This window comes from Cavia porcellus, unplaced genomic scaffold (assembly GCF_034190915.1).
Source record: "Cavia porcellus strain 051 isolate PalLab524CR breed Dunkin Hartley unplaced genomic scaffold, mCavPor4.1 scaffold_32, whole genome shotgun sequence".
NCBI classification, from domain to species: Eukaryota; Metazoa; Chordata; class Mammalia; order Rodentia; family Caviidae; genus Cavia; species Cavia porcellus.
This window is the reverse complement of record NW_026947515.1, coordinates 22,285,032-22,312,463: the sequence shown is the minus strand read 5'-3', so window position 1 is coordinate 22,312,463 and position 27,432 is coordinate 22,285,032. Positions and strand designations below refer to the sequence as shown.

Sequence of the window (27,432 nt, the reverse complement as noted above, 5' to 3'; positions counted from 1 at the left end):
GAGCGTCCCTTGGGGTCTTGAGGAACACCGAGTTTTTTCCTTTTAGAGGAGTCCCTGGCCCACCTGTTGTCACATTTGCTCTATAAGCCCAGGCTGGAGTCACCACTGAGGCTTCCCTCCAGGCAAAGTCTGGGCTGGTGGGGAAGGGGTGCAGGAGCACAGGGAGGGGGCAATGTATACAACTCTGCCCCACGATGACCACCTGTGTCACTGCTTCTACGGAAGGCACTTGTACATTTGGCCATATTAGAAAACTCAGTTTGAGTGGCACACACCTGTAATCTGAGCACTTGAGAGGCTGAGGCAGAAACATTGCCACAAGTTTAAGGCCAGCCTGAATTACAGAGCGAGACCTATCTCAAGAAAAAGAAAACAAAACACAGACATGAAAGAAGATAGGCTTTGCAAGTAATGGAAAATGGGGAGGGTCAGTATGTGGGGAAGAGTAGGCAGGTCACTGTACTGTTAGCAAACCCAGAAGGCCCCAGTGCTACTGGCCTACAGGTGCTTGGAGCTCAGGAGCACCTCTGGGTTGCATCAAGGCTGTGGGAAAGCCATGCCTGTCACCACAGTGCACCTGAAGGGAGTGAGTGGCTGAAAGGTTTTGCCTTTCATGTCTCCTCCCTGGGCAGTCCGCAGCATCTGTAAGGTCCTGGCCATGAAGGCCCTCCGTGACAGTCGTCTGGGCTCTGCCCTCTCTTGGAGCATTCGTGCCAAAGATGCTGCCTTTGCCACACTGGTTTCAGACAGGTGAGCGCAGCAGGTGATGGCTCTGGGAGTGGCTGGGGGAGGCTGGAGTTCAGTGAGGCGGCCTGGGACTGCTTTCTGATCTCTAGGCTGGGCCCTGCAGGTTCCTCAGGGATTACTGTGAGCACGGCTGCTTTTCTGACTTGGATCTCATTGACAACCTGGGGCCAGCCATGATGCTTAGCGATCGGTTGACATTCCTAGGTGAGTCCTTTGTGGAACTGTGGACCACTGTAGAGATTGGAAGACTTGTAGAACGAGTGCATTTCTTCCCTGGTTAGCCCAAATGGCAAGCCACATAGGAATCCTGTGCCAGACTGCAGGGTATTTGGAGATAGGATCTTGGTCTGTAATTTAGGCTGGCCTTGAACTCATGGACAATCCTTATGTCTCAACCCAGTATTCGGTAACATTTTTATTTTCCAGTAATTTCAAGCTTGGATAAAACTTAGAAAGTAGCACCAAGGTATAAGGACCTCCTATATACACTATTCATAGATTACTAGTCATTTATATTTTTCCTCACTTGTTTTATCCTGTTGATCCATCAGTTTTTTGGAGAATAGTTGTATACTGTGCCTTTTTCTTTATAAAGGCTTCAGTCTGCAGTTCCATCTGTAAATAACAGCTACCAAAAGCCAGAGATCCATTGCTGGCTGAGAATGGTGATGCACACCTGTAATCCCAGCATCCAGAGGCTGAGGCAGAAGGGTCAATGAGTTTGAGGCCAGCCTGAGTGAGCAAGACACTGTCTCAAAACAAAACAACACCCTCACTGCTACAAAACTGTCATCCCCAGTATCAGCTGTCTTGGTAATGTACTTAACTATGTCCAGGGTAACAAATTTAGCTGACACCTCTTTAGTATTTCTATGTTGCATGGTTTTTTTCTTTCCTTTTGATGCTAGGATCGAGCCTAGGGTGTCACACAAAACACTATCACTGAGGTAACCCGTTTCTTTGTATGCTCTAGTTGGTGAACTGAGGCCCTTGACACTGAGTTACATTCTCAGCCCTTTATTAAGTTTCTAAGTAGCCCAAGGAAGGCTCAAACTGCATCCTCCTGCCTCAGCCTCCCAGAATGATGGGATTACTGGCATATGTGCCATCTTGGATTTCCAGCCCTTGTATTTTTTTTTGACGCTGGGTCTTGCTACATTGCCCAGGTTGAGTTGGAACTCGGGTTCCTCTTGCCTTACTGTCCCAGAGTGCTGGTTTAGACATGTGCTACATGTTTGTGCCCTGCTCTTTGGCGGGGCTGGTGTGACTTTTGTGGGAGTCATCAGGGAGCACATTTAGGGGATGCCAGGTGAGGCAGTGAGCCTTCCCCCCTCCCAGGGAAGTACCGCGAGTTCCACCGACTGTACGGGGAGAGGTGCTTCAGCGGGGCCTCAGCTCTCCTCCTGTCCCTGATGACATCTCGGATTGCCCCGCGCTCTTTCTGGATGACTCTGCTCACAGATGCCCTCCCTCTTCTGGAACAGAAACAGGTAAGGCTCGAGTTCACAGGGATATTCTTGGCTCCCTTTTGTAGCTCTGGGACCTTGGGCTCTGCCTAGTGTGAACACACATGCACTATTTTTCACAATTCTGTATAAGGGCTCATTGTCTTCCCTGTACCTGTGCTCCAAGTCCAGTTTTACAGTAGAGACACTGAAATGCCACTGCTGTCCAGTGCCTGCAGTCTACGGTCTCCCCTGAAAGCTGGGCATGAGTAGGCAGCTGCTACCTCCTCAGGGCTCACAGGTTGAAGGACCCCTTCTGATCCTGGGCCCAAGTCGGTACCAGCACAGACCTTGGCTGGAGAGCAGCTAAGCCAAGCACCCCTCCCCTGCAGGTGATCTTTTCAGCGGAACAGACATATGCGCTAATGCGATGCTTAGAAGATTTGACCTCAAGGAAGCTGGAATGCGAAGAGCCAGATGCCCAGAAACCCCAGGTCATTTTTGCTTTCTGACCGATGGTTGCATGTTGAAGGTGGGAAAAGGTTCCCCATCTTGAGCTTTGTACCCTCTATCTAAACTCCCATAACATTCCATGTCGTAGGAACTCAGGTCTCTTATTTATTGCTTTCCTATAATTATGTCATGCCAGATTTTAGAAGGAAGTGGATGATGGTACCTTTCTGGTCTCTAGTTTTTTTTTCTGTGGATGGGGTGCAGCGGCCCTTTGCACAGGCTTACCCTGAGGATGGATTGTCACTCTGCCTGCTGCTACTCAGGCCAATTCTCTGCTTTTTAGGATGATGACATAGAGACCACCAAGTTGGAGATGCTGAGACTTGCTCTTGCCAGGAATCTTGCTCGGGCAATTATAAAAGAAGGCTCACTGGAAGGTTCCTGAAGTCGGCTAAGAGCTCCTGCAGTGTGGTTAACTTTGTATGGCAATGTAAAATAGCTTTTTAAAATAAATGTTCTCTGGCAAATAAAACCCTGCCAAGGAGTTTTATTCATGTCTACTCTGAACCTAAGCAAAAATAAAGGAAATGTTTTATGTTTTGAGATGGGTCCTCTATTGTTCAAGATGGCCCCACATCTCTTAGGTTCAAAGGATTCTCCTCCATCAAGAGGCTCAGTAGTTGCACCTGACTTACACTTTCTTTAATTAAGCAACTATCTTCCATGGTGTCCTAAGAGAACACACCCCAGGGTAGGAATAGAGAATGTAGAGTCCTGCTTGCAACTGGAAATTTGATGCTCCTTGATGGTTACTTACATTCAAGAGCCTGTAACAATATTTTTGGCTTTTTGAGAAGGGTCCTGCTATGCAGTTCAGGCTGGCCTCAAACTTGTAACAATTCTCCTGCCTCAGCTGCGATTTCAGGCATGCACCTCCACCTGGAACTCACAGATGGCCCCTCCCCCTTGAGGAAAACGGTGTATATTACAAGGATTCCAGCTAAGGTAAAAATAGCTTTATTAACATGCAGCAAAACAAGGGCAGCAGAGTGGGTACATCCAATACAGCTGTTTGCCACAAAGCAGCTACCTCAATGGTATGAGAACACTGACAACTAAGTTTAATGTCTAATGCTTATCTTTCACACAGTACTCAGACATTGCCAGGGCTGCAGCACCTGGTCTCTGGAAAGCTCTTGAGTTTCTTTCCTAGGTAATAAAAACTGTTCACTTTGACCTGTCTTGATGAAGCAGTGAAACCTGCTCACTAAAGGCAGTGAGGAGAGAGGTTAAGACAACCTCTGGATACAGAGAAGGGAAACCTGGCAAGGGCAGGAGGGCCAGGCTGTGGCTCGTCACCCTCCTTTTCCCGAGGTGCTGGCTGAGCCTAAGCTGTCTGCCCAGCCCCAGCTTCTGTGGCAGCTGGTAGTTCTGTGTCCTGTTGTCTTAGGGCTCTAAGTGTGGCATGCCCAGAGGCAGCTGGGACAAATTCTGCTAAGAGCAACAGGGTCTGGTGACTTGGTTCAAGTGTGGCCCCTGTCACCTTACCAACTCTAGGCTAACACCTTGCTGACAGTGCCCCACTACAGCTGCAGAGACAGTATTTCCATGTAGCATAAAAGGACAGAATTCCAGTACAATGTGCTTGACCCTGAGGCCCCCCATGGTCCTGACCAGAAGTGCCATGCCACACACATCTGGCAGGAATGGAGGCCAGAGCAGGGGGATGCAGATTGGTGGGGCTTGTCCTTCCTCTCAGAGATGCTAGGGGAAGGAGAGCAGTGGATTTCATGCCGAGCAGGAGGTAGGTAGTGAGTAGGATGGCTGTCTGTACGTGGGAGGTCCAATTTCCCAAATAGCTCCCAGCCCTTGCTTCCGAAGGGCAGAAACTGCTCCTCTCCATCTCCCTTTCCTAGCCCTACTTGCTGCTGCCATGAAGCCAGGTTGTTTCCTACAGGTTGAGTCCCATGTCCTGCTGAGATTCCACAAGATACAGCTCCTTACTGCTGATAGGGACAAATGCAGAACTCATCTGGTGGCCATTCCAGGATGCTGCTGCCTATGAAAGGCAGACAGGTTCCGGGGGACTTCAGGAGCCCTCACTTTGGGCCCCTGGCTTTACCTGTCTTTGAAGAGGTGGCACCAGAGTCTGCCAGCAAGGGAAGCACAGGCTGGCAATAGGGGCTACAGCCTCAAACCATACTTCTGTGGGGTGTGAGGACCCGGTTCTTGCAGGGATCCAAGACCTCCCTCTCTTTAGAGTTCTCACACCAAGGATACAGATACAGGAAGAAACTATTCCAGGCCTGGGGCCTACTGTCCCATTACAGCAGCGCAGACAGGGGCTGTTTCCCACCGCTGACAGTATATGGCCACTTCAAGTCACATAGGTAGATAAAAAGTCCTTCTAGGCACTCCCCAGGGAGAGATTATCACAGCAGCAGGACAACTCCCAGCAGAGGTGTCCAGGGCCCCAGGCCACATCTGCGTTACGAGTGCTGCTGTCAGGGCCTCAGTGAGTGGACTGGAGCCCTGTCCATTTGGGGCTGCCTGCCTGGCTTAAGAGTGGAGATCACTGCATCTTTCTGGGTCATAGGTTCCCCCAGTGCTCCACAGGAGGAAACTGCTCCACCTCGCCTACTTCTGTGCTCAGCTGCTCCCCAAGAGCAAAGGTCAGCTTATACCGGAGTCGCACCTTCTCCTGTGGCAGAAGGCAGCAGGTGAGCAAGGTCCAATCCATGCATCCACTTCCCTGCAGTTTTTCTGGCCCTGTGCATCCCTGTTCCCATCACATCCACCCACACTTGGGCACCTAATAATTTGGGGCAGCAAAGGAGAGGTCATGCTGCAGCTGCAGGCTGGAGAGGTCACCTTGAAGCTTAGGTCAGGCATCCTCATCCGAGGCAGCCAGGACCTGGGATCTCCTGCTTACCTTCATTGGGTTGGCCAACAGCATGACCTGGGTGATGGCTGCCGGTGGCTGGATGGGACTGAATGGAGAGAGCTCTGTCCCAGAGGGTGGCTGCAGCTTTACTTTCATTGACTAAAGATAAAGAAAACGCACCTTTGAAGAGAACTGGCCTGTGTCCCGAATAGGAAATGGGTCTGGTGGTCACAGTGGATCTACACAATCTACACATAATGCCATCTGCTGGCCACTGAAAGGCCCACCAACATAAAGGCAGTTTTGGGTTTCTGGTGCCCAGGAAGCTGGCAGTACCTTGGGCACTGCAGCCTGCAGCACAATGCTCTTGATTGGCAAGGGAGCTGTGTTCAGCATGGACACCACCACCACCAGCACATCAGGCCGTCCTGGGGGACACTCCTTGGCAAAGTGGAAGAGGATGCGGAAGCCATGTTTATCATAGGCTGTCACAGGAAGGGCACTGCCTGCAAGGAGGAGCACGAATGTGTTGAGAACACAGCCGACAGCCCTGGCTACGTGCACTTAGCAAGGGGACAGCATGGTTATAATTGCAGTGTTCTTAATGAAGTCAGAGAAAGGCCCTCTGATGGGGTCTGAAGCCACACTCATCTACAAGCACAGGATAAGCCAGCAGGGAGTGGACACCTGAGGGACTTCTGCAAGAGCACCTGTCCCCACCCACCGCATACCCTATGGTTCCCTCCCACCTCCAGCACCTACTAGGCTTGATGGATTCCAGGGGCACATGGACACTGGCCAGGGAGAGCTCAGGCCCCTTCATGGGACTGCCGTGGGACTGGAAGGCCGGCGACTGGAACAGAGGGCTATTGGGTCCAGTGGAGAATAGCAGAAGAGGCCTGGCTGGCATGGAGGTGGGGAGCAGGGGCAAGGTGGTAGCCCCAGGGGAAAAACAAGAGGAGACAGGTTTCACACAGGCTGAGGTCCTAGGCGGCAGGAAGGACAGAGGAGCAGGTCAACACAGGCCATAGCTGCTGACCCAACCTCTCACCAAGGTGCCCAGGCCAGAGATGGCTCCTAGCTCCCCCACATCCCCAGCTTCCAGCCTAAGTCTCAAAGATACAACCCACCCCCTTCCTCCACTCATTACACTTTGGCCTTTTCAAGAAGCTGATCAAGGGCATCCAGGTGGTTCAGCGTGCTGTCACCCAATGCTGAGTCGTGGAACTCAGGGGCTGCATGCTCAGCCTTTGGGGCCAAAGCTGGGGCAAGTCCAGAGGTGAACGTGAAGGAGACAGCGCTAGGGCCAGGTGCGCTGGCTGGGACCACAGGGGCTGGGAAGCAAGATGGCAGTGGTACTTGGGACATGCTTGATGGGGGAGCTGAAGGCGGGAGCAGGGACCCCTCCGAGGAACAGGCAGCAGGCCCCAGTCTGGGGCTGAAGAAGTCCATGCTGGACTGTTCACCCTGCAACAGAAAAAGTGGTGAGTGGAGGGCTGATGGCAACGGCCCACCACACCACGACTGTCTTTCCCTAGGGGTACTGGAGGGGACCTGTCACAACCTGGGGACTAGCTGCCTCCCAAGGCAGGGCCAAAGAAAAGCCCGTGGGGGTGGTATGCTTCTAGCTGCAGTGGACAGTGCTTTGGAGGGGAAAAGCAGCCAGGCAGCAATCAGGAAAGAGAAGACGTTGACGAGTGAGGTTCTGGGCTGACCCTTCACCTTCACACCAACTCAAGACTGTCCATACCTGGAACAGCCACTGGCTACTTCCAGCTGACTCTCTGGGAAGAGCAGTAGGAGTTGGGTCAGAGAGTCCTGAGAATATGGAAGAAAATTCAGTGAGAGGGGGCTCAGCCCCAGCACACCAGAGGAAGGACACAAGACGGTACAGAGCAGGTGTCTTCCTGGAAGCTGCTTGGGGGGAGGGGGGATTTCCCCTTTCAAACTTCCAGGTGAGGATGAAACGTATGCCAGGGAATGCGAGCAGCAGAGCAAGACCCAAGGGCTGCCATACCCACCCCTGGGAACCCCCTGGGAAGATGACTCTGGCGGCTCTAGGGACATAAATGTGACTGGTAAGCACACTAGACACGACCCCTGACTTCCTGACTCCACAGTCGTTCGTCCTGAGGCAGCCAGGAGAAGCCCCTGCGGCACATACCTAAGCAGAGCAGCTCCTCGTCCAGCAGAGAGAGGGTGTTGCTTGTGCTGCTGAACACAGGAGGAGCCTCGGCCTGGCTGGACAAGTGGCTGCGTGGAGGCCCTGAGGTCTGGGGAGGTGGAGGGATGATAGGGATGTCCAAGCAGGGTGGGGTGGGCACTGGGGCTAACAATGGGGGTGAACTGTTGGGTGTGTCCAACTCAGCAAGGTCGATGAGAGTGCCTTGATTACGGCAGTAGCTGTTTCCTGGATGGGTCACAAAGAGGAACAAGAATAATTAGGACATTCCAGTGGCTGCAGCAGGAGACTGGACCCTGGGCACAGCAGCCAGGGCTCTAGCCTCTGGTTTCATCTGATGGCACTTTTAGAGTACACTAGACAGCAGGCTAGGGAAGGCAGGTGGAGAAACCATTATCTGTATTTCTTGGCCTGAGGAAGCTGGAGGACTCCTCGGAGCGGGTTAAGAGTCCTTTGGGCTACCATATGGTTGACCTGTACGCAGTGGTGGTTTGGAGGGTCCCAGCACATTTTACCTTCGGAGTCAGGCATGGCTGAGGTGGTTTCCTCACCATTGATGACCTGCCCATCAATAACTGTTTTATAAGAGTTGATGACCCGGGAAAGGTTGTCACTGGCTTGCAGGATATCCCCTATAGCAGAAGAGAGAGAGCCCTCATTCCTGACTGTGACAACACAATTTTGAATTCGTGATTCATCCACACCAATCACTCTTTCCTTTTCACTCACCCAAACTATTGTCATTGTCCTCTGTCTCGCTGGCTAGTTTAAATAAAGTCCGTCTCTTGTTCTCACACCGATCAAACAATTCCTGAGGGAGACCCAGACGTGAAAATCACAAGAGGCCCTCACATCCCGACTCAACAGTGATGCTCAGAGGGTGCAGGGCTCTGCTAAGGACCATTGACAGTCACTGGCAGAGCTGGGGCCAGAGAGCAGAGCTTCCTGTTGGCTTCCCCCCCGACCTCAACAACAAGCTGTCTCTCGACAATACGTCACTTTACTTAGAGGGCAGAGAGGAAGAAAGCCCCTTCCTGCCTCCCAGGCGGACATGTGCCTCACAACTCAAGATATCTACTCAGCCACAGGCTGGGCCTCACAACACTAACATCATGGCGCCAGGGAAGTCTTTCTGTCCAACTGTCCCCAAGCAGTAAAGGCAGAAAGCTGAGGTGAGCACGAAGGTGCTGTGCATAGATGAACAGGCTCGTAAACAGCCAGTGAGCCAGTGCCTGTCCCGTCAGAGCAGGCAGCACTCCGGGCTACTCCTGGCAGACCGCACCTACCTTCATGAGCTCCTTGTCTGCCTCTGACGAGTGCTCTTGGCTGTAGTGTAACAGCATCTCATGGAGCAGCTTCACATTGTTGTTGACCTCCTCCAGGGTGTGTACGCGCTTCGTCACCTTCTGGATGCGTGCCTCATCCTGTCTCAGCCAAAGGATCCAGGATAGCGAGCTCACCTAGCCACTTCCCACACCAGCGTGGGTCGGGGGAGGCCGGGTGCCCAGAGCAAGAGCAGAGGCCAAGCCCAGAACTCCGCTCAGTGCATGCTTTCTGGGACCACATGCCTCGGACCCAACCCACAGTTCTTTCTGTAAACTGACATCCCCACTCTTCTTCCCTCTTCCACTCACTTCAGGGGAGGCTGTGGCAAGAGAACAAGATGGGCTTAACACCCCAGCACCCCAGGCCCAGACTCACTTCCTTCACCATAGACTTGATAAGCTTGTTGGCCTCTTGCAGGTCATCTGGGTTTTTGCTCTTCAACAGTTTGGATAACAGCTGGAAGAGAAGGATACTAAGGACGAAGGAAAGGATAGTACCACCCCTACCCTACCTGGAGGCCACAAAACAACTTGGGCTTTCTACAGTGTCAAAAAGTAAACCATTTCCTCCTGTTGCCATGCCCATTCAGTCCAGGCCCAGGATGTACTTTACCCTGGACTTTTCCTCATCGTCAAAAACAGGGTTTTTGGGACGAGCTGGTGGAGAGGGGATCAGTGTCCTGTCCACAGGGGTTGGTGGGTCAGATTGCACTATGCCTGAAAAGGGACAGAAGTGGCAAAGCATGCACTCAGGCTAAGGTCACCTTGTTCCCCCTCCTCACACCAAGGTAGGGGAGCAAGACCTGGTAGGGGAGCAGGAGACAGGGCAGGCTGCTCACACCTCATCTCACCAAAGTCCAGCTGAGCCCTGCCCTGGCAACAAATACCACACTTCAGGAGGAGGCAGGGGGGAAGTCTGGGGCTCCCCCGAACCACCCCTTTCCTGCTGGCCTTGCCAGCAAGAACCCTTGAAGGGCTCCCCCGAGCCTGCACTTACCCTGTCTCTTCAACATGTGGTAAGCATCTTTGATTTTTGCTTCTTCTGGCAAGGCCACTGTCCAACTGTAAAGCAGCGCAATGACCTTGGTCTTCACTTTCTCAGACACCCTGTCCCCCAGGTACTAAGAGGCAAAAGGAAACAGGTAGGCTAGTAACTGCAGCTGAGAGCGACGAACGGGTTGCTTATTGCCATCCCAGGCCCACTCAAGCCAGCAGGGTTTAGCACAGGTGTGGTCGGCAGGACCTCACACAGCCACATCACCTTCTTCTGGACAGTGTGGCTGGGAAGCGGCCAGAGCTCATTACTGCACTTCCGCACACAAGTGCCCTGAATCTCACTGAGTTTATCCTGAAGGACTCTGTGAGAATGCCATGAGTGAGCTTTCAGTGTGCACCCAGAGGCATGGGACACAACCTGAGTGAGCAACTAGAGCGGCTGCTTCCTCAGACCCATGGATGGAGCTGAACACCCACATCTGCTGTGTGCTAGGAGTGCAGAATCCCAGCTGCCCGGGATCTCTGCTGGGTATGCACACAGCTGCTGCCACTAGACCCACTCAGTCATCCCAGTATGTCCAGGACCCAGCTCTCTAGGACATAAGGGTGGAATGCCATGGAAACGCTGGTGAGCACAGCATCAATAAAATGGGATACAAGAAAAGTCCCTGGAAGGGGAAAATGGACACCGACTGACCTTTGGAGAGACGACTTTGATTAGCTCATTCAGAAACCGAAACTTGCCCACTTCATTATGAAATCGCCTCCCACAGTTCTTCATGCCTGCCTCCAGGACCTGCGGCCACACAGAGAAGAGCTCAGTGTGCAGCTGACACCAGCGAGAAACCAGGAATCCTCATAGGAAAGGGCACTCTACCAGAAGGACAGCACTCTGCCCCATAAAGGGCACAGCTAAGTCACAGGGACACTCACCAGCCACACCTTAGATGGCACAACTCTGCTGCAGACACTACCCTGAGATCCAAATGCCAAGGCCTGAAAGGTGCCTTCCTTAAAGACACACATGGAATAGTGAGGTCCAGGGACATAAAATTTCTCTGACTCGGGGTCCAAAATCCTTTCCATGGGCTAAGCAAATTTTGGGGATGGCAGATAATCTAAATTGTGCTATCTCTGATTTAAACCAGACATCTTCCCTTCCCTGCCTCTGAGGTTTCCGTGTTCTGTGCTGCCTCGGACCTGGGCCTGCCCAATCAAGAGCCTTCTGCCAGTCTTTTGGAGAGCCACCGGGCCCTGGAGGGTGTGTGAGGAAAGTCCACTATTTTGTCTCTGAGGGGAAAACCCTACCGTCAGGGCCTGTACCGCCTCCCATTCCTGTGGAGACTGAATCTTGTGGGCCAGCAGGCGGACAGCAATCTGGGGCCTAAGGGATAGGAAACCATGGTTAGCACACTGATGTGGGGCCATCCAGCCAGCGTGCCTGCTCCTACCAGCACTGAGACTTACCCTTCAAGTTCTTTGTTGATCTGATCACAAAAACCAATTATATATTCCCAGTCTTCCTGGCGATTGGAAGGATTGGTGGCTTTATCTTGGGACAGAACAAAGAGGACGGTTGTTATGAAGAGCAACAAAATGTTTTCTTCAGAATTTTTAGGCACAAAATGTTTGCTCCTGAATTTCTTGTTTTGTAGAGAAGTCTCAATAGTTTAATCAGAGTTGTGTGTGGTGGCACACACCTGTAGTCTCAGCACTCCGGAGGCTGAGGCAGGAGAACCGTCAAGAGCTCCAGGCCAGCCTGGACTACACGGCAAAATACTATCTCAAAAAGCCAAAAACAAGGACTGGGGATTTAGCTCAGCAGCACAAGTGCCTGCCTGGTAAGCACAAGGTTGTGAGTTTAATCCCTGGTATTAAAAAAAAAAAAAAGCCAGAAACAAAAGTTTAGTCAGTCAGCAAATGTAAACCCTGCTTTCTGCCATTTTTGAAGTCACAAATGAATCCTGTTCTCAAAATAAAGACATATATTACTATACTAAAATAGTCAGAAATAAATGCCTTTACAAGTTAGGCATGTATAATAATTATAGATAACAACATAAAAATGAGTTTAAGTGTTCAGGAAGAACACAGAAAATGAGTTTTTGCCCCTGAACTCAAGGCCTTCACAATGAATCACATACACACCTTTTTTTTCAAGGCAAGGTCTTGCATGTTGTCTAGCAACTGCCTGCCTCAGTTTCCCAGAGGGCTGGGATTATAGGCAACTGTCACTATGGAAAATGAGTATTTTCTATACATTTTTCAAGATCTGCCAAGACTTCATCTTCTTTAATACTCTGCACATGTCTGAAATTCACACAATAACACTCATAACTGTCAAGCCTACAGCCCTCACTGATGCACCAGGCACCCTGCAGTCTAGTTCCCAGGACCTCACAAATAGCATCAAGGCTTGAAAGCTCAGCACTTTTGGGCTTTAATGCTTTTTCACAACCAAGTACAAAGACAAAAACTACAGAGGTCTTGGAGAGACCCTGAGGGTTTCAATCCGGTGGCCAAGCAGTTCAGTCAATACCTAGTTCCTGCCTCCTCCCTGTTACCCCCAGGATGGCCCAGCTGAGGGAGGTTAAATGGGCTGGCATCCCTGACTCACCCCTAGAGTCTGCCTCTTCAAGGAAGCCCTCACACTGTTTGCTCAATTTAGGGTTTAGGGTCAGAAGACAAATTGAAGAAACACACATCCTCTTAACACATCCTGGCTCCTCTGAGGAAGGAGAGCCCTTCAGACAGGGGGTGCTGTTAGAAGTTCTCAACCCTTGTGATGGTAGGTGCGTTCTTTCTTCTGTGTGTGCATGGTACAGGCAAGGGACTGAACCTTGCACATACTAGACAGAGATCTAGCACTAAGTTGTATCTCCAGCCTCCCCCTTGTTTGATTTTTTTATTCCCCCTCTCTTTTTTTGAGACAAGGTCTTGGTGAATAGTTCAGGCTGGCCTCAAACGCATGGAAATCTTTCTGCCTCATCCTCCTGAGTGCTGGTGTTGCAGGCAGCTGAGTTAGTTAGAAATATTACAGGCAGTGAGACAGGGCTGGGTACTCAAAGGAGCCAGTGCAGAAGCCTTGCTACTGTGGGGAGTTACCACCTGCTGTAAGCCAAGCCTCAAGACAAAAGACTAAACAAATGCATCCACATCCTAAGGACTGAAACTCTAAATAGTTCCCTATCACCCTGAGGAAGCCAGGAGTCACCATTCCAACCCCCTAGGGAAGTCAGGGCTCTCTAGGACTCTACATGACTTGTTTCCCCATTTGTCCCCAATTTAATCAACTTTACCTGAACTACTAATGTTATTGGTTAACTATAGTTATGTCCCACCTTATGCCCAACTGCCTTATGAGTTCCTAGTGTTCCCCACACTGAACACATCTTACCCCATGATTTTGTTCTACAAAAGTCCCTGGAAAAGACAAAGAGTCCTTGGCAATCCACACGGGATCCCTTCTGTCTCTCTCAGAAGCTTTCTTTCTCTCAATAAATATATTCTACTCTTAACCTCTGTTGTTCCTAAAATTCATTCTTTGATTTTAGAGAACATGAACTCACGGACATAGTACATCGGGAGCTTCATTCCCCTATATCATTGGGACTACAGCTGTCCACCACCACAACCAGCCCTGAGCCTTCTTTTTATTTTTTATTTTGAAATTATACTAGTAAATTGGCCAGATTGGGCTCAAATTGAGCTCACTTTGTGGCGTAGGCTGGTCTGGAACTTGCAATGATCCTCCTGCTCAATCTCCTACAGTGCTGGGATTACAAGAGTGTACCAACATGCTTGGCTCTTTATTTTTTTTTATTTTTTATTTTTTTGGTTTTTATGAGACAGGGTCTTACTTTATAGTGCAGGCTGCTCTTAAACTTCCTTATGTACCCCAGCTAGCCTCAAACTCATGGCGAGCCTCCTGACTCAGCCTGAGTGCTGGGATTACAGGTGTGTACCATCACACCGAGTCGGGTATTTTAATTTTAAAAATCAGGTGAGTCACTATAGTGGCACATGCCTGTAATACCAGCTAACAGGAAGGTGAGGCAGGAGGACCGCAAGTTTAAGGTCAGCCTGGGACATTTAGCAAGACCCTGTTTCAAAAAGGGCTGGAGGTATAGTTCAGTGGCAGAGTGCTTGCCTAACATGTGTGAGGCCAAGGTACTGCAGGCGCTTCAATAACTCTGATTAAAGGCTTCCCGACGTTAGGGCTGGGCCTGCCTGGTGGTGTTTCTGTTCTGGCTGCAAAGGCAAGATTCTGGTGGCTACAGTCTGTATTTAGAGGAAAAGAAGGTGGCTGTTCTTCATCTTGAAAGAAAATCTGCAGATCCTTCAGCGTGTCAAGTTTGAAGGGAAGTTATTAACTCAGTCGATGGCGTCCACTTAGAAACAGAGGCCTGGTAGTCCAGCATGGGGCACAGCCACCCTAGCAAGTCCTTCTCAAAAACCCCAGGCTCTTCCGCCCTTCAACTGAAATGTTGAAATGTCTCAGGTGTTAGCCTGAGTTTCTTACTAATCCTCCCTTTTGAAATGTTTCAGGTGTTCACTGACTCCAAGCAGCAGCAAGATTCAAAAATTAGTCTGAAGAGTCATTCCTACCTCTAATGGCTTTTAGCCATCTGGGAAGTCACAACACTCACGAGAGAGGAAAGATTAGCCCACCTGCTTCGCTAGTTCTCAATGGGAAGAGTGGCTTCCAACAATAGTAAAATGTGGACCCCTGGTCCTATGAACAATGACCTGTTGCCAATTTAATCCCCCCAGGCCATTTCACTTTGTAAAGCACTGCTGCCTCTAAAAATTCTTTTTATCACTTCCTGAGGCCTTCACAGAACTTTCTACCATGAATCTACAGAGCACTCTGCCTACAAATGGCACAAAAGCCCCCGTCCTAACCAAGTTAGGGCTACTTCCTAGCATCTGCTGCTGCTCTCTCAGGCAACCCAGAAGCTACACCTCTCACCCGCAGGAGCCCGGAAAACCACTGGGTAACCCCAGCTCTGCATCTGTCCTCTGCTCCCCCAGCAGAGGTATGTGCCCTTCCACTGACTCCACATTCTCTCACCTGACACAGGCAACACTAGAGCCTTCCCTGCAGATGCTGCCTCCCAAAACCACCTCTCTGAGCTCTGCTCTGACTCATGGTTTCTATTTTCAGATCTCTGCTGAAAGCCTCATTCTCTTCTGTTTCTGAGCCTCCAGATTTCCTGCTCTTATTTTCAGCTTAATGCCATCCCCAGCCTTATTTTCTAGGGACCTCAAAATGTTACATAGGGCAAAGTGTGCACATCTAGAATCCTAGGTACTCAAGAGGCTGAAGAAAGAGGATTGGAAATTTGAGGCTAACCTAGACAACAAAGCCTCCTCCACCCAACACCCCCCCCAAAAAAAGAGCTAGGGACATATCTCTGTGCTGCCTGGCTCCAATCACCAGTATTAAACGAACACACCTACAGGATGGGAACAGCAGCAGCACCAACAATCCCATCTTAACAAGGCTCGGAGGTTCCCGCGGAGCCAGGTTCCATATAGCAATGACTTAGAAATAAGCAAATGCAAGAGCACAGCAGGAAAGGATCAAGGTCAATGTGCAGAGCCAGGTCTCAAACCAATGGAGAAACCTAGTTATCCAGTCTCACTCAGGCACCCACAGAAAATAAAAACAGTTTGCTACAGCTAAAGGGAATACAGAAGAGATATTAGATGCAGATCAGCCCTGGGGAAGTGATGCCCTTCTGATTTAATATGTGAGGAAGAATCAGTGCATAAAACAAGGTGGTATGTAATTATAAATGTCAGTACGCTACAGAAACAAGTCTAAAAACAGATGCACCACTTCTCCCCTGACTTCCCTATTTCTATAAATGGTGCTATTTAAAAGCTCATTTTTCCTCAACTCCCAGGCACTCATGTTTGAAACCTCATTGTTGATTCCTTCCTTCCCTTTTCTTACCCATTCCTGTCAATCCTAAAGTCCTTTCCAGTATCTTTTTTTGGTCTTTTGAGACAAGATCACACTACAGATCAGGCTGGTCTCAAACTAGCTGTGTAGCTCAGGCTGGCCTTTCAATGTCTTTTTAATCTGCTACTCCACTTTTTTTTTTTTATACTTGACTTTAGAACTTGTTCTAACCTATACTGTGTTAGGATGCATGTTATGTAAAGCCCCTGTATCAATCTTTCCAGTATGCTAATTTCATCAGATATAGGAATGGAAACCTGATAACTAGAAATTTAAACTTTCTGGGCTGGAATTCCCACCCTTCCAGAATTTGGTGCTATCTTCCTAACTTTAACCCTTAACACACAAATATGCACGCACGCTCTCCTCTAAGACTGCTGACACACCTGTGTGCCCCAAACAGGCTGGATCCCTCCACATCACCCCCACCTTTCCCATTCTTTAAGACTTAACTTGAATGGTGTCTCCCTGGAGGAGCATTTTCCATTCTCCCTATTTCAAAAACAAAAAACAAATAACAAAACCCTCCAGAAAGAACAAAACGCTCGCTGCATTTTAACACTTAAAGCTCCTGCTTTTTTTTTTTTTATCTTTTCATTTCTTTATTCCCATCAGCATCACCTCCATCAAACTGAAGGCAATGAATCTTTGAACATCCTAATTCTCAACAGTGCCTTCCATAACAGTGTCTCATTAAACCCTGATTGATTGTGGAGTCTGAAGTCATAGAGGTGTAGTTTTCAGGGAAGGACAATCTGAGTTGTTCCCCCATCTCTTTGGTGATAGTAGAACTGAACCCAGGGCCTCTGTCATGATATCAATGTTGTATTGTTGAGTTACATCCCGAGCAAGCCCCCCCACGCCTTTTGCAGCAGTAGGTTTGTTAGCAGTGGAATGACTTGAGTAAACAGGACTTCTGCTGGGTGTGGTGACATATGCCTGCAATTCCAGCATTTGGAAGGCTGAGGTAGGATTGCTGCAGTTTGAGGCCAACCTTGGGTACATAGTAAGTTCAAGGTCAGCCTAAACTACACAGTAAGACCCTATCTTCAGTAAATAAATAACAACAGGACTTCTCCCTCAGAAGCAAAACACAGGATGGATCAAGAGAGAAGACCTGAGACACTGGGCCAAGCAACAGATGCTGCAGTAATTCGGATAAACCACAGAATGACAAGGACTTTCACTAAAATGGTGCCAACCTCAAGCACTCATTTGTTGGGTGGTACAATTCACACCATTCAGTCACTAAAACTATTTTTTTTTTTTGTCTTTTTCCTTTTTATCGGTACCAGGGATCGAACTCACAAACTGCCTGCTTGCAAGGCAGGCGCTTACGCCGCTGAGCTAAATCCCCAGCCCCCACTAAAACTATTTAAGTGAACAGAGGATAAGGATGGGAGAAATCTTAACAGTTATCCTAACTGTAAATCTAATGGAAAAAGATCACAAGCCAGGCTCAGCTCTGGTCTCTACAGATATCATCCCCTTATGCTTTCCATCTCTATTTTCCCTTTATTTCCAAATATAACTCTAAATTAAGCCTATTGGAGTCAGCTTAGATCATTTAAATTACTCCAGTACTTCACTGATACTTTTTCTTTTGGTACCAGAAATCGAACTCAGGACTTAGTGCTTGCCAGGCAGGCACTTGTGCTGCTGAGCTATATCCCTGGCTCCCCAATGATATCTGTGAATCAAACCAATTCCACTGTGGCTATATCCAGCTGAGTGGCTCCAGGCCAAGTGGTCTGACTGAAATCAGGATGATCTCTTTGAGAAATTGTGGCAGAAGAACCTGCCTTGCTAGGACATTTGGTAAACGATTTTAATCGATGTCTGTTGAGCGCTTTGCAATTCTTGGAGATAAGTTCCACATAAGCAGTAGAATTTGCATATCCCTTTGGGGCCTTAGAGTCTAGATTCCACCTCTTGAAGGGGATCGTTTCTTAAGAAAGGGGCAGGCAATTATAAGCAACAACCATTACCTGCAAGAGCCTCAGACTCTATTCAGTACTACGAAGAATCTAGGTATCTTCCACTTTCGTGTCCACTTAGAGAGGTCTCCAGGGAGGGCAGCCCTCAGGAAAGTTCATTTATGAACTGGCAGTGTTGTCTGCTAACACGGTTAACCCTTATTCCTTCCTACAACTGCAGCAACGCACCGCGCTAAGCTACAGCTTCACACCGTGCTCCCTTGCTTTGACAAGGTTAAGAAATTCAGCAGTCCAAGCGTGTGTGCGAGAGAAGTCTTCACATCGATTAAACAAACCATGTAGAGCTCTATTATCGCTCTCTTTGGAAAATTACTTCATTTCAAGCATCCTTCCTAAGCAAAGCAGCTAGTTCTCAAATATATGCCCACAATTCCACAGCTCTGAGGAGTGTGTGGGTGGTCGTTGGTACCTACCACTCCCGAAGCTTCAGCCCAAATCTGGAGTTTTTCCCCTCAGGGAGGGGTCCTGGAGTCACCGCCCCAACACAATCTCCCAGCACGATGCCTGTCAGTCCGAAAAAAGTGACTGTCGTCTCCCCCGGACGTGCGGCCCGGACAGTACCCAAAAGTGCCGCGGTAGCGCGCGAAAAGAGGAGGACACGTCGCAGGGAAGAGGCCTAGGTAGTGAAGGGGCGTGAGCGCGGGTTACTCACGGCGAGGGCGAGCCCGGACACCAGCTGCCACGCAGCACTACTGTGCAGCCCGGGAAGGGACAAGGAGGGTGAAAAGCGGTGCAGCTCGAGAATAAGCAGAAGCACCGTAGGTACTCACTCAGCCAGGACTCCAGGCTCTCTCCTTCCGCCTCCGCCATACTGCAGCCGCCCGGGCCGACCTCGCGGCCTCAAACCTCGCGAGAGTTTGCACCAAACCGAGCCGGGGCGGGGCCTGCATGGGGGCCTGTGGGGAGCTAGTGCTGCAACTCAGAGTTGCGCCCGAGTGGGACGGATACTGGGAGAGCGAGTGTTTCTCTTTAGAGGTTCCTTTTGGGCCCTGCGGCGAAAGACTCTAACGCCCAGATCAATGCCGTGAAATACAAGTTTAGGACCCCGTGAAGTCTTGAACCCTCTGATCGCTCAGGCGCACCGAGGGCAGTTCTTGTGGGGTCCTCGTAGCCAACCAAGATGGCTGCCTCTGCGCTGAAGGTGGTACGATCCTGGTCCGGATTGGCTCCGGGAGTCACTTTCGCTGTCTGGAGTATTCCAAGGTGAGGTGATGTCGAGCAGTTGGAAGCGCTGCTTGCGTCTTTAGAAGGGACGTGCAGGGAAGGAAGGGAGCTGCAGGCAGGCCGCGCTGAACCCTGGAGGTGGCATTGCTCAGAGGGCCGAGATCCCTGAATTCAAATCTCTTAAATTAGCTGCGCCACTTTAAGCCAGTCTGAAAGCTTAGTGACTGCCTGAGTCTGATCTAGGGTTCTGAATCAGAGCTGAAGTGCAACTGTGGAACTGTCTAGGAGTTGGGAGGTGGAGAGAAGAGACGCTTTGGCGAGAAGCCTGCCTTTACATTAACACTTGACAAGGAGTAGGCTTTCCTGAAAGATCCATTTGTGGGAGGTCCTCCTACTTCTTGGGACAGAAGCTAAAATTTTTCAATTCAAGTAGCTTGCGATCTCCTCGCTGCTCTCCCTTTTTGGCGGGTTGCCAAACATGCCTATTGTTCATTTGTTGAGTCAGCTTTTGCCCGCCTCCTCTAATCCCCTTTCAGGCAAACCCAGGTGCGGTGGAGCCGCTATAGTCCTGAATTCCGAGATCCCCTGACTGATAAAGAACATTACCGCAAGCCCGTGGCTGGGCTCACCGAAGAGGAGAAATATGAAAAGGAGCTCAAAAAGACTCAGCTCATCAAAGCAGCCCCAACGACGACAACATGCTCTGTGTTTGCAGACCCAGTGATCAGGTTAGATGAAAACGCACACTTGTTCCACGGACTGGGAGGGGATTTACGGTAAGGATTCCATGATAGTCTTGGAAATCTAAACGTGTTGTTTTTCTCCCTGAAGTAAATTCACCAACATGATGATGAAAGGTGGAAATAAAATACTGGCGAGATCCCTCATAACCCAGGTAAACAATTGCTCCATTTCTGTTACCTTTCTTTTACCTCTAGCTTTGTACTGTGCTTGATTGCTTATTCTTAAAACCTAAGAGGAGGGGGCTGGAGGTTTAGCTCAGCGGCATAAGTGCCTGCCTGGGAAGCAGGCAGTCGTGAGTTCGATCCCCAGTACCGATAAAAAGGAACAAGACAAAAAAAAAATTAAGAGGAGGGATTAAGATGGAGGTCATACTACACCTTAATCTTCACACAGGGAGCAGCTAAGGCAGGAAGATTTCAAGGTCAAATCCAGCCTAGGCAATTTACTGACACCTTGCCTCAAAATAAAAAGGAGTGCGGCTAGCTCAGCAGTATCAAAAATAATTTGTAGGCCCATCATTAAAATTTAACTTTCCTGTAATGTGTGGCCATTTGCCCTACATCACAGAGTTCAGCCTACTCTTTCTATGCTAGCCTAGCAAAGTGGGAAGTGCTTTGCCTTGAACCTGCTGGGGGAGGCACAGCACTGTAGAAGATCCGCATCACAGAAATAAAAGAGCAACTTCAGGGAGCCAGGAAGTCTCTTGCAGTCTCTCTTTGCAGACTCTGGAAGCTGTGAAAAGGAAGCAGTTCGAGAAGCACCGCACAGCTTCTGCAGAGGAACAAGCAATCATCGAACGTAATCCCTACATCATCTTCCACCAAGCACTGAAAAACTGTGAGCCTGTGATTGGCCTCGTACCCATCCTCAGGGGTGGTCATTTCTACCAGGTGAATGGTCTGGCAAGAAAATGCTGGCCACAGGTGAAACAACATTGGGCTGGGAGGCCTCAGAGCTGGGGCAAGATTTGATGGATCTCTAGAGACTGAGGACTGTCAGGATTTACTCATTTGAGACCTGTAGTGTCAACATTCCCAATTTTCTGGCCTGTAATCCCAGCACTTGGGAGGCTCAGGGAGGATTATTACTGGGAGTTTGAGGTCAGCCTAGGCTACCTAGTGAATTAAGGCCAGTCTGAATTGCATAGGCAGACCCTGTGTCAAGAAAAGGAAAAAAATCCCATTTTTTGAGAGCCCACTGACCTCCCTTTTTCCGTCCAGCATCACATATATTCTAGACTGTAAACTTCTCGTAGGAAGAGATGGGGTATCCATCTCTCTACACTAGAGTTAGCACAGTATTTGACCCATAACTGCTGGTTCATCAGTGTTGAACTTAAGTAAGCATCTGTGCTGTAACATTTATTTTTCATTGTCCTAAGTAGGTTTCCTTGACTCTTTCCTTTTCAGTTTAAACTTCATAAGGGTAGGAATTTTTTTTTTTTTTTTTGTGGCGGGGATTAAACTCACAACCTCACGCTTGCCAGGCAGGCCCTTACACCACTGAGCTAAATCCCCGGCCCAGGGTAGGAATTTTCTTACTGCTTGCATCTTTATTGTCCAGCATGCAACCTGACACGAAGTACAGGTGAGGCAAGTGACTCTTGTGTTTTTTTAGGCATCCTTTTGAGGTTGCTAAATCACCCTTGCTTATATGGTTTTTTGCATTGTTGCTTGTATTGTTGGTAAAGCTTTTATTCAGGAGACTCTAGGGTAGTGCTTAATGAGGTTGCTGAGTGAATGTCACTTCTGTTTACTTCTCTGAGGTTACTCACAAGTGGGGGAAGCTCAAAGCAAAAAAAAAAAAAAGGCCTCTTTGCTTAGGAGCCTTACAGGCCGGTCCAGATGGAATGCATGGTGACTCACTGGGGCTTGGAGAAGCAGGAGGCCCTAGCTATGGTAGACCCTTGGATCAACTGGTCTGTGTCTTATCTCCTCTCCCAGGTCCCTGTGCCCCTAGCTGACCAACGTCGCCGCTTCCTGGCCATGAAGTGGATGATCACTGAGTGTCGAGAGCATAAGCACCGGCGGATACTGATGCCAGAGAAGTTGTCACATGAGCTGCTACAGGCTTTTCACAATCAGGGCCCTGTGATCAAGAGGAAACAGGAAATGCACAAGATGGCTGAGGCCAACCGTGCCCTCGCCCACTACCGCTGGTGGTAGAAACTAGGAGAAGCCCAAGGCCCTGTGTCCTTCTGAAAAGTACCTGTGTGTTAAGGATGTAGTTCTTTTCTGAGAACAACAGGGCAGCATGTTTATTGTCCATTTACCCTTTCTCATTGGAGGCAGCACAGGCTCCGTGTGCTCTGCCTCCTTGTAAAGAGGACACACACACACTGATTTGGGGATCTCCTCTGAGAAATTCAGGGCCCTGTCTTTCTCTTTCCTCAGCTCAGGATAGCCCGGTGGGTGTGAAAGAAGAAGCTGTAGTATCAGAAGATTTATTAGAAAATCCTCTCCCTGATACAGAGGTACCACTGATTAAAACTCATTGAAGGCGGGTTGGGGGTTTAGCTCAGCAGCATAAGCACCTGCCTTGCAAGCAGGCGGTCATGAGTTCGATCCCCAGTACTGTCCAAAAAAAAAAAAACTCATTGAAGGAAATAGGCTTCTTTCCACAGTGGTCCTTTTTAAAAATGTAGAAAAAGCAGTGCTCTCGTTCTGCCCCTCAGCATCTTGAGGCAACCCATGGTTACCCATTTCATAGATGGGGAATTGAGGCAGCAAGGTACTGTTGCACTAATGGTTATACAGTGCAGTGGTCAATAGGCTTCTCTGCGTGGTCCTGGTAGAAGGTAATAGAAGCTGATAGGACTTTGGGGGAAGAAGGGACAGACTTGAGCCTAGGGAGCAAGCCTTTGGTATTTCCCTAACCCCTAGGTGGGGAAAGGGAACAGGGCAGGACCAGCACAGTGGGGAAGGTGGGCAGGTCTAGTAGGGGGAAGCCTTTGGGAGAGGCAGAGACTTCTCAGCCAGCTTGGAAGGAGGGCTGAGGAAAGGCCGGTGTTGAAGGGAGCAAATCCCAAGCCAGAATTAGTCAGAAACCTCGCTGTAGTAATACTTGTGGGCAGCAGGGGTGGTCTTCCAGCCAGCAGCCCGGAACTCAATAATCTCTAGCAGCAGCAGCTTGGCCAGGGAGCTGAGGCTTATTGGGAGCAGGAAGCCATCCCGGATCAGGACAAAGAGCTCATCCATGCGCTGTCCATTCATCTTCTCCAGCTGTTCCCCAACCCGGTGCAGCTGCAGCACCAAGCAGTCTACCTACAGGGGTAACGGGGAACCCTGGGTCACCCCAGGCAAGGCCATCCCATCGCCTAGCACACAACAATGATGAGTGCTTGCACTTAGGCTCGTTTTATCCTCACCATCTGGTCACTTGCATCTTACATAAAAGGACACAAGTTCAGGGACTTGCCTAGAACATCTGACTGGGCCTGGTCACACTACTCCTTGACCCCACATGTCTGGCTCCCCATCACTGTCTGACATAGGTTTGGTTTCTAGGCCATCTGCCCCATTACTGGCCATAGCTCTCGCCATTCTTAGCATCGTTTGCCTTTCCTACTAGAAAAGAAGCCTGCTGTCTGTTCTAAATAAAAACCTGCCTCTGCAGCTTGTCTGGTAATTGTGACAGGCCTTAAATGTACCCCTACCCCTGCTCTTGCCCAGAAGTGATGCCCTCCAAGGCCGTCACTTGGCTGAACCCAACTGCTGCCCACCTCCCCAGCCTTCTGCTCCCAGGGCACCTACCTCCTCCTCCTCATTCAGACTGTCTGGCTGGGCAAGCCGGAAGAGGCAGTCATAGATGGGGTTTACCAGGACCATCATAGGCATGTTGTTCACCTGTTTGTGGATGAGAAAGAGGCCACGGCAGCAGTGTTAGTGGCCATAGAAAGCAGTTCAGCATAACTTTGGCATATAGGCCATCTCTGCTTAACAGGGTGGCTGCCCAGGCCTCACCCTCAGGTAGTCAAAGATGTTGCAGATAAAGGTGACATAGCAGACCCAGCCCTGCAGGGAGCATGCTCTCAATTGCTCCCGGGTTTGGTACTCCTGCTGCAGCCGATTGAGGAGTCCACGACGGAAGATACTCTGGCCTGCTTGCTTACTCTCTGCCTGTGAGCCAGGGAGAGGGCAGTGAGGGGGGTGGGGTGGTGTCAAGGCCATCCCACCTGTCCTACTCTGCTTGCCCCTCACATCTGTCCTGCTGGCTGGTCTCTGCCCACTCCAGATGCCTCTTACAAAGCAGCTCCCTGTCTCCTGCCAACCCCCCAACCTGGATGATGGTGTAGCACATGCGTCCTGCTTCTTTGCTGAACACACGGTCCTGCAGAGAATGATCCACAATCACATTGGCCACTTTCTCCAAGTCCACAGAGCCTGGATCTAGGGTAGAGACAGGAGGGAGAGTCTAGAGCTGCCTGCTGATCACATTTGCTGTCATCTACTTCCAAGAGGGATCTGAGGTGTTTGCAGTGGTGTATTTCCCAGTGTACACTTAAATTTAGAAAAGAAAGAGAGATGTAACTTGGTGGTAGAGCCCTTTCCTAGTATGGATAAGGTCCTCGGTTTGACCCAAAACTGCAAAAATAAATAGACAAATCCTAGAGAAGAGTGGGGCATGGTGAAACACAGCTATAATCCCTTCTATATGGAAGGCTGGGGCAGGAGGATTTAAGCCCAACTTGAACAACTCAGCAATTTACAGAGATCCTATCTCAAAAAACAAATACACCAACCCTCAGGTTGTAATTCACTGTGAAGGCTCTAGATTCAAATTCCAGTACTGCAAAAACAACTGTAAGGAGCCTGGGAATTAGCTCAGTGGCTTAACTGCCTGTCTATCAAATGAATGGTATGAGTTTGATCCCTCGTACCAAAAAAAAAAAAAAAAACAACCCTAGAGAAAAGGCATGGTAACTACGTAATGTATGAGCAGCTCTAGCAGTCATCCCACCCCTGGTTGCTCCAGAGAGAAAACAGGGGTGGTTATATGGCTGGTAGCGACAATGTACAGGTGTATTAGGTTGCATATCTTTTCCTGGCATTGGGTTGAGGAAGGAACAGTGAACCCCAAGTCTTCCACAGCAGTATCACAGAATAGTGTTTCCTATAACACACACGATATCCGTGGGCCTCCCCGCAGGCTAAGCCTGGCATTTGAGAGGCTTGCTAACTGTTAGCCAGGTCAAACTTCTGTCCTGTCACAAGAAAGTATTGGTCCAGGGCAATCACATATCTCTTCTGACAAGCTGGATTCTCCCTCCCCTTTCCCATATCAGGTTGCTTCACACATTTGAGAGCTGGCTACAGCAACACAGAAACTAGCAAATGTTGAGGTTTAAAGGGCAGGAACTATGTATTATTTTTTCTTTTGGTAATGGGGACTGAACTCGACCAAGCACTTGGCAGGCAGGCTTTTGTGCCACTGAGCTAAACCCCCAGCTAACTCTTTCATGAGTAATTTTATTTTGGTCTTTTTGAGACAGGGTCTTGCTAGGTAGTTCAGGCTGACCTTTAACTCTTTGTAGCCTAGGCTGATCTCAAACTTGCAATAAGCCTCCTGCCTCAGCTTCCAGAATGCTGGGATTATAGGTATGCACCAACGTGCCCAGCTTTTCATGAGTACTTTTATTTTTTATTTTTTGGTACTGGGAATCTGACTCAACATCTCACACTTGCCAGGCAGGCACAGGGCCACTGAGCTATATCCCAGGTCCTTCATGTACTTTAAAAAAGGCTTTATAGGACCGGGGATTTAGCTCAGCAGCCTAAGTGCCTGCCTGGCAAGCGCAAGGTCATGAGTTCAATTCCCAATAAGGGGTGGAGGGGAAGCTTTACAGTGTGAGAGCGGACTTTGATTCATCCTGCCAAATACTGGCCTGAAGGTATCTTGTCTTTCCAGTGCAAGAGTTAGCCTGTGTGTTGTATTTTTCAGGAAGTGAAAGGAGAAGAGGGCTTGGGCTTTCCCTGGCCTTGGGGCTCTGCAGCTCCTACCTGGTTCCCAAGGGTCCCCACGCTCACCTTTGAGTGCTGTTTTCAGCAGCTGCTGGGTCTCTGCATCAAAAGACTGGATTTTATACTCTTCTCTACTGGCCTCCCCCATGACCACCCAGCCCCAGCAGCTCTGCACTGGGCCGGGACTAATGACAGCACCTGAGGAGGAAGAGAAGAGAAAAGCCTCCGATGTGCAGCACAGAGCTGCAAGTTCCCAGACCTGCCTTCCCTGGGTGGGGCCAGTCAGTGTTTGGGACAGGTGCACAGGTCCATGGCATTCGGTGGTTGGCTGACAGCTCGCCAAACTTGGCTTCTGGTGGATCCTGAGACACCTGTTCTTCAGTTTAGGAAAACCCAGTCGCTGGGATAAAACAGACGGTGAATGCACCTACCCTCCGGTCCCAGCAGGAGGCAGGGTGTTCACAGCGGCTGTCAGGTAGATTTGGGGACAGATGTGTTGAGCTGGAGGAGCCGACTTCCCGGGACAAATCGGCCTGGAAGCTGCTATCTCAGCTAGATTCTTGGCAAGTGACAGATTGACGGCTTTAAGCTGTGGACCGCTCTACAACAGCAGGAGTCTCAGCGCCCCTCGCAGCAGGCTCCCCAGCTTTCGCCAGGAGCCCTGTCCACAAAACCCAGCCCTGCAGCCGCGGGCGGCGGCAGGCCTGCGCGGGCGGTGACGAAGCCTGGTGAACCGCCGGGATCGCTCCGAGTCGGACTCCCACTGTTCCGGCCAGCTTCAACAGGTTAAACTGAGCTCGCGAATGGCAGAGACCCAGCTCTACCCACTCGCGACTCTCAATTCCTGAGCTGCATTCTGAATCCTTCCCCTTCAAGCGTGGTTCCCGCTGGAGTCCCCTCTTGGGACTCAGTGCCTTTCGTCAGGCCAGAGAAAGCAACCTTGAGGAGACCTCGGCAGCCTCCCCAACCCGGGAACGCTCTTCCCCGACGCGTCAGGCCTGCCAAGGAGCACACCGCGAGGAAGGCCGAGCGCTAGCGGCGGCGAGAGCGCCGGGCCCCGCCCGCTGCGCCCGGGCTCACGGCGGGCATGGTGCGCGCGCCCGTGCGCGGGGCCACTAAGCTCAGCGGTAGGTGCGGCGCGAGGTGGCGTTTCGCCAGCGCCACCTGGCGGGCAGAGAGCTGCCCTCAAGTCCCACCTTCCCCGGATGCGACGCCGAGGTAGGGGCGGCGCTGAAGTTGAGCTACGCAGCCAGCCGAGCCCCGGGCAGCCCCTCCTGCACCCCACCATTCCCTACTCACCCGGTATGCTCCGCCCCTGACCGAGATCATGAGGGCGCCTGCGCGCCCCGGCGGATCCGCTCCTCGGTCCGCATGACGTCCTTGGTCTTGCACGGTGAGACCCCACCCTGGTCACTAATTGCGTGGCAGGGCTCAAGTGAACTGGGCTGGAGGAGACTCACCAGGCTGTGTGGTGTGGGAGGAGCTCCTGGAGGGCATGGCCCAGACCTTGAGTGCGGAAGGACTAGGACTAGCAGAGCGGGCTACGGTCCCATTTGGGGCTGTG

General features: G+C 50.3%; 4 protein-coding genes across 12 annotated transcripts in view; 2 read left to right on the top strand and 2 right to left on the bottom strand.

Moving 5' to 3' along the window:
* Positions 1 to 3,177, top strand: part of Nup85 (nucleoporin 85) — a 32,183-nt gene extending 29,006 nt beyond the window's left edge. For 2 of the 4 annotated variants that reach the window (XM_013146908.3, XM_063242482.1), the window contains 5 exons: positions 633 to 750; positions 851 to 951; positions 2,086 to 2,237; positions 2,585 to 2,686; positions 2,989 to 3,177. In XM_013146908.3, the coding sequence (XP_013002362.1) occupies positions 633 to 750; positions 851 to 951; positions 2,086 to 2,237; positions 2,585 to 2,686; positions 2,989 to 3,090 (575 nt within the window). In that variant the 3' untranslated portion in view covers positions 3,091 to 3,177. Of the gene's footprint in view, positions 1 to 632; positions 751 to 836; positions 952 to 2,085; positions 2,240 to 2,584; positions 2,687 to 2,988 lie in introns of those variants that run through there. The other 2 variants (XM_063242484.1, XM_063242485.1) reach the window with 2 other exon arrangements.
* A 469-nt stretch (positions 3,178 to 3,646) lies between these two features.
* Gga3 (golgi associated, gamma adaptin ear containing, ARF binding protein 3) lies at positions 3,647 to 18,910 on the bottom strand. Of its 4 annotated transcripts, XM_063242480.1 has the most exons (18): positions 18,771 to 18,852; positions 18,414 to 18,504; positions 11,500 to 11,584; positions 11,341 to 11,416; positions 10,730 to 10,828; positions 10,034 to 10,157; positions 9,650 to 9,753; positions 9,413 to 9,493; positions 8,998 to 9,135; positions 8,441 to 8,522; positions 8,227 to 8,343; positions 7,694 to 7,939; positions 7,280 to 7,347; positions 6,680 to 6,996; positions 6,292 to 6,515; positions 5,866 to 6,035; positions 5,578 to 5,688; positions 3,647 to 5,346 (listed from the first exon to the last, which is right to left on the bottom strand). In XM_063242480.1, exons 5-18 carry the CDS (start codon positions 10,811 to 10,813, stop codon positions 5,236 to 5,238), a joined length of 1,977 nt encoding a protein of 658 aa, XP_063098550.1. In that variant the 5' UTR covers positions 10,814 to 10,828; positions 11,341 to 11,416; positions 11,500 to 11,584; positions 18,414 to 18,504; positions 18,771 to 18,852; the 3' UTR covers positions 3,647 to 5,235. The 4 variants fall into 4 exon arrangements, with proteins under 4 accessions (XP_063098550.1, XP_004999341.1, XP_003461033.1 ...); XM_004999284.3 differs by lacking the exon at positions 18,414 to 18,504 and having other exon boundaries at positions 3,647 to 5,457; positions 18,771 to 18,910; XM_003460985.4 differs by lacking the exon at positions 18,414 to 18,504 and having other exon boundaries at positions 18,771 to 18,910.
* Positions 18,911 to 19,014: 104 nt separating this feature from the next.
* Mrps7 (mitochondrial ribosomal protein S7) lies at positions 19,015 to 23,522 on the top strand. Its single transcript, XM_003460988.5, has 5 exons — positions 19,015 to 19,203; positions 19,701 to 19,892; positions 19,996 to 20,059; positions 20,631 to 20,798; positions 21,852 to 23,522. The coding sequence occupies exons 1-5, from the start codon at positions 19,121 to 19,123 to the stop codon at positions 22,071 to 22,073; spliced, it is 729 nt and encodes a 242-aa protein (XP_003461036.1). The 5' UTR covers positions 19,015 to 19,120; the 3' UTR covers positions 22,074 to 23,522.
* On the bottom strand, positions 22,336 to 27,298 carry Mif4gd (MIF4G domain containing). Of its 3 annotated transcripts, none has more exons than XM_063242490.1 (6): positions 27,168 to 27,298; positions 25,935 to 26,066; positions 24,187 to 24,296; positions 23,871 to 24,026; positions 23,661 to 23,753; positions 22,336 to 23,171 (listed from the first exon to the last, which is right to left on the bottom strand). In XM_063242490.1, exons 2-6 carry the CDS (start codon positions 26,014 to 26,016, stop codon positions 22,944 to 22,946), a joined length of 669 nt encoding a protein of 222 aa, XP_063098560.1. In that variant the 5' UTR covers positions 26,017 to 26,066; positions 27,168 to 27,298; the 3' UTR covers positions 22,336 to 22,943. The 3 variants fall into 3 exon arrangements, with proteins under 3 accessions (XP_063098560.1, XP_003461037.1, XP_013002401.1); XM_003460989.5 differs by lacking the exon at positions 27,168 to 27,298 and adding an exon at positions 26,300 to 27,148; XM_013146947.3 differs by lacking the exons at positions 23,871 to 24,026; positions 27,168 to 27,298 and adding an exon at positions 26,300 to 27,148.
* Between the last annotated feature and the right edge of the window lie 134 nt (positions 27,299 to 27,432).